The sequence below is a fragment of the Haemaphysalis longicornis genome, unplaced genomic scaffold, assembly GCF_048455015.1.
Source record: "Haemaphysalis longicornis isolate Haplotype H1 unplaced genomic scaffold, Haemaphysalis longicornis Haplotype H1 scaffold_1, whole genome shotgun sequence".
NCBI lineage: Eukaryota > Metazoa > Arthropoda > Arachnida > Ixodida > Ixodidae > Haemaphysalis > Haemaphysalis longicornis.
The window spans coordinates 189,645,007-189,650,005 of record NW_027526203.1 but is presented as its reverse complement, the minus strand read 5'-3'; the positions used below and the strand labels follow the sequence as shown (position 1 = coordinate 189,650,005).

General features: G+C 55.2%; 1 protein-coding gene across 1 annotated transcript; it reads left to right on the top strand.

The window, feature by feature from the left end:
* Positions 1-2,994: 2,994 nt before the first annotated feature.
* On the top strand, positions 2,995-4,143 carry LOC144156072 (putative exonuclease GOR). The gene has a single exon (XM_077687862.1). It carries the CDS (start codon positions 2,995-2,997, stop codon positions 4,141-4,143), a length of 1,149 nt encoding a protein of 382 aa, XP_077543988.1.
* Positions 4,144-4,999: the final 856 nt, after the last annotated feature.

The following is a 4,999-nucleotide window of genomic DNA, read 5'->3' as shown; positions in this document are numbered from 1 at the left end:
GCATCGCGTCCACTGCCAATTTTTGGGCGGCTGACAGGATCAGGGGCGGTATTCTCATAACTGTCCCTTTCGAAAACGTCCCTTTCGCGTCCCTTTCAACGTAACGTACTTCCGGTTAAGCAATAAGCGTTAGCAGTAGGCAACGTTTTTAGATTTACCTAATCTAAAAACGTTGGCAGTAGGTTTGTTTCGCTTGCGTTACGTCACTTCTGGCCGTTTGCTTTTAGCCAATCAGGGCTCGCCAAAAGGGACACTTTTGAAAGGGACGCAAAAGGGACAAAACTCGAGAATACCGCCCCTGTACGTAGGGGCTTCAGCACAAATTGCCGCCGTTGCCGCCGTCGCAGAACTTATGAACGGCACCGGAAGTTGCCGCTGTGCCTTATCACCGTAGCCGGATGTTTCTCCGCGCGGCGCAAGTAGGGTACGTGTTACTGGGAATATTTTGTGCATGGCGTGAGCCTTTCCCGTGATTTTTAGATGCGGCGCATCTCTTGCTCTGATGCATGTCCCTCCTGCGTCGTCGGCGTCCGTCCGCACGCCACCTGCGCATGCGCGACTCTCCTCCGTTCGTCTCTCCCACAGCTGTGCGCAACACTCTCACTCCGGCGCATTAGCATAACGACAGCTGGCGCGCTTAGTTGGCGCGCGCTTCGCTGCGTTAACGCTGCGTTAACAGTTAACAGCTGCTCCGGTGCGCATGTGCGCACATGCGCGACTCTCATCCGTGGTCTCCTCTCCTTCAAGCGCTGTGAATATAAAGCGGGTATCGCGATGGGTGGTCGCCGCTAAAACACGTGTACTCTCTCATTTCGCGTATGCATGTGCATGAAAATGTAAAATTGCCTCCATCGTCCCGTGTATGAGAACATCCGTATGTGTTGGAACTTGGAAGGCATCCTACGCGTTCACAATACGTTTCACGCGATGTAGAGAATCAACCCAATGGAAACGCCAATTGAACCCCCAGATGCGCCGCATCACACCAGAGTTCCCTCGCGGGGAGATGGAGGCAATTTTTTTTTACTTAATATGCTTTAAACGACTCCAGTGACGACAAACAAACTGCGTGAGACAAGGCAGACGGTATCACGCATTCATAGCAAACCCCTTTCAAAACGCGCGCGCACTGACGTGACGGGTCCGGCGCTTTGGCGGAGTGATACACTACATGCCCGACAGACGCAACCTCGAGCGAAGGAGCGGAAGGAGCTGGCCGAGCGGAAGTCCGCCTGCGGTGACGTCACGACCTATCTCGGATTTCTCCGCTGAAACGCTCCGTCGTGTGAATACCGCTTAGGTGTGGAAGAGGGCGGCATTCGCGGCTACTGCGTCATATCTCTCACTGCCTTCCCGTCACTTTTAAATACAGAGCATTTCTTTAACTCACGATGTCACCCGGCGTTGGCGTGCCTCGGCGTCCGCAACAGCCGTTCCAGGTGCGCCCTCTCCCCCACTCCTCCTCTCCCGCATCACGCTACCCTCCTCGCTCTCAACAACAGGTCCGCACCCCTCCACCTACACTATATAAAAAAAATACTTACCGGCGCCTGGTTTCGATCCCACGACCCTGCGGGTGGAACGCAAGGTACATGGTGCTCTACCCACTGCGCCACAAAGCCGACACAGAATGGAAGGCTACGAACGCGCCTTATATCCTTGACTCATTCAAACTACGTCAAGAAGCTGCTGATACAACGCATTCACTACCTGTGGGCGGAACGCGAGGTACATGGTGCTCTTCCCACTGCGCCACAAAACCGACACAGAATGAAAGGCTACGAACGCGCCTTATATCCTTGACTCATTCAAACTACGTCAAGAAGCTGCTGATACAACGCATTCACTACCACCAACTCCCCAAACACTAATTAACGCAATACACCCACCCCCTATGCGACGCATTTACTCGAGTCCCCCTCGCGGGGAGATGGGCCCTTTTTGCTTCATGTGTTGCCTCCAAAAATCGCTCTCCCCCTCCCCAACCGCTGAATCAAAACAAGCGCCTGTCTCCCCCTTCTCCACGTGCGGGCGTAGCTGCTAAGACGACGCGCTCTTGCTACGCTTCTCTTCGGGCCTAGGTTCGATCCGTGGCGGTGCCAGTAGTTTTTATTTAGCCTGGTTGTGAGTTTCTTGTGGCGCCCAGTCGTACTGGAGTTGCCGAGAGCGCCGGCGTCATGGGCGCTGGCACCGCGGTATTGCTATAAGCTAGGAGAATGAAAATGCCTGAAGACATGGTGAACGCGGCACCGTGAGTTCTGTTCTCACGCCAAACGTGGTGCGTCTAGTTTGACGCCCTTGACGCCCGACTGCACGCAGTCTTTGTTCACATTACTACGAGACAGACAAGGCAGACGTTGGTGCGGTGTTCTTCGTCCTCTGCGGCTGACTCGATCCTTCACGCGATGAATTCGAGCTCTAGGCGCACCAATCGTGCTGTCGCCGTTTCAATGCTGCTCTCCAACGTTGGCTGCTCTCTTGAGGCGCCCCCATGATGGTATTCGTATCCGCGCTCGGAGCAGTGCACGACTTTACACACGACACGACTAATTAACCGACTAGCAGCCGGGCCGAGCCAGACGCGCCCTTCTCCAGTAGATAGCGCTAAGTGTGTTCAGATGTCATCATCATATCATCATCATCATCATCATCAGCCAAACAGAAGGTGCCGGCTGTTGTGGATTATTTTATTCAAACGTCGCCCCTGGTGCCAGCTGAGGATTTTTATTAGTCTACTGATTGGCCGATCCCCTCAATGGAATATGTGCAATTAAACTTATAGTATAGATCGCGCGCCATTCACAATGCATATATCATCATCAGCATCCTCACACTGTCATCAGCAGCAGCAACAGCAGCACAATGGCTGATGAAATCGTGTTCCTGGTGCTTTCTGCTGTCGTCAGCGTTTTAATTTGCTTAGTCATCTTTATGACTGACAGAAAGAAAAGCGATGTAGAACAGGACCCCTTGGAAGCAACCAAGGACATGGAAATGGTAGAGGAAGAAGAGTCCCAATACCCGATGAGATCCTCAAAGGAACACAGCGGCACCCCCCTGGACTTGGAGCTCGAAGGCAACGCACAAGGCCTCACGACTTCGCCTGATGGTCCCTCTCCGCAGCATGCTACCGCTGCCTCCGAAGGAGACCGGGAGAAGGCCTTGGCGCCCATCATGGCCTCGGCTACGCTACGGCGCCCGATACCGCTGAACGGTGCCTGCCACCCTTCGCCCTGCGCCGACGAGCTGTACCAGCAGATTCTCAACTACAGACTTACCCCCAGCGAAATGTACCGTTGCGGCTATCCACGCCCCGTCCCCGACAAGCCCGGCCGCGCAGTATGGTGGAAGAATGACGGTGGCGAGGCCTACTCCAGCCGCAAGACTTGCTGCCGCTGCGGCGCCATTTTCTTCATAACGCCAGGTGGTGAGTACTACGCCCAAAACGGCTGCCACTTTCACCCGGGGCGACGCTGGAGAGGCGTGTTCAGCTGCTGCCAGGCTACACTTGAACATCCCGGCTGCGAATCCTCGGACTACCATGTATGCGCAGAAGGGTTACCACGGAAAAGGAACACGCTGCCGCGTGGCTTCGTGCGCACACGCTTGCGGCCTGGCATCGTTGGCGGCGTGTTCGCCGTAGATTGCGAGATGTGCTTTACGATCCGCGGTCTGGAAGTTGCGAAGGTGTGCGTGGTGAGCTGGGACGGCGCCACCGTGTTCGAGACGTACGTGAGGCCCACTAGCCCCGTGCTGGACTACAACACGTCCTTTAGTGGCGTGACGGCTGAGCACCTCAGCAACGTGCAGACCACGCTTAAGGACGTGCAGAAGGTGCTTCTCCGCCTCTTCACCGCTTCGACGGTGCTGGTCGGCCATGGGCTCGAAAATGACCTGCGCGTTCTGAAGCTGATCCACGACACGGTGGTAGACACGGCAATGCTGTTCCCCCACCGCCAGGGCCTGCCTTACCGGCGGTCACTGCGCTCGCTGGTCAACAGCTACCTACGCCGTGATGTGCAGGCTGGACCCCGGGGACATGACTGCTCGGAAGACGCCAGGGCCTGCATGGAGCTGGTGCTTTGGAAAGCGGCGTCGGATCTGAATCCGCACGAGCGCTTCAGGGGAGAGGCCGCGGGGTAATCCGTGCAGCCATATGACGCGGAACGGGTTTTCTGTGCGCGCGTGTGTGGTGTGTAGCGCCGGAAAATGGGTGTGAGGGGTGTGGACTCCCGTGCGCGTCAGCAGGCCAGAAACTGTTCGCACCGTTAAACTACGGCCAGCCACCTCCGGAGAGCATGAACCCGAGTTCACGCGGTTCTCCCCCGCCGCCGCTCGTGGCCCTTTTTGTTGCCTATGGACATGCTGCTTGTTACGAGGCTGGAATGTGGGAGCGGCTCACCTGAAGCGCTGTTGTGACATCGTGTGTATCGGCATGTGTATGTGGAGAACTTTTTTTGCATAAAAGCGAAAAGTTTCAGCAATGGCTCGTTTCCTGCGGTTGTCATTCTTTCTTTAGAAGGGCACTGATAAAATTTTATGTTCCTTTTTTTGCTTCTTTTATCGATGGTTAGCGGCCTGGCTAACCAGAAACAGTACTCTAAATTGTTTACATTGAACGACCTAAAAATTTTCAGTTTCGGTTTCCTGCGCTTCCAGCCCAGTGGTGGCGTATGGTATGACCTCACCGTTTTATGCGGGTGCCAAAACACTACGGAAACCGGTGGAGGCATTGTTTCGACCGCCCCGCCGCCGGAGCTGAGCGGCTGAACTGCCAGAAGGCGTTTAGGTCTACCATTGCGGCGGAAATTTGATGACCGCTTTCAATAAAAGTCCTCATGGTGACTTCTAATGCGATTCTTTCCCGCGCGTGGAACTTTAGTTTTTGCAAGAGTACCCTTCTGGGCAGCGGTTTATGCATGTAGCTCTGGCTACGTGCAACAGTACGTGAACGCATCAGCTCCTAGATGACGGTCGCCGGGCCGGGCCGCGCGTGGGA

What these genes read in the sequence shown, in the direction of transcription:
- LOC144156072 (XM_077687862.1), top strand. Translation starts at nt 2,995, where the DNA reads ATGGTAGAGGAAGAAGAGTCCCAATACCCGATGAGATCCTCAAAGGAA.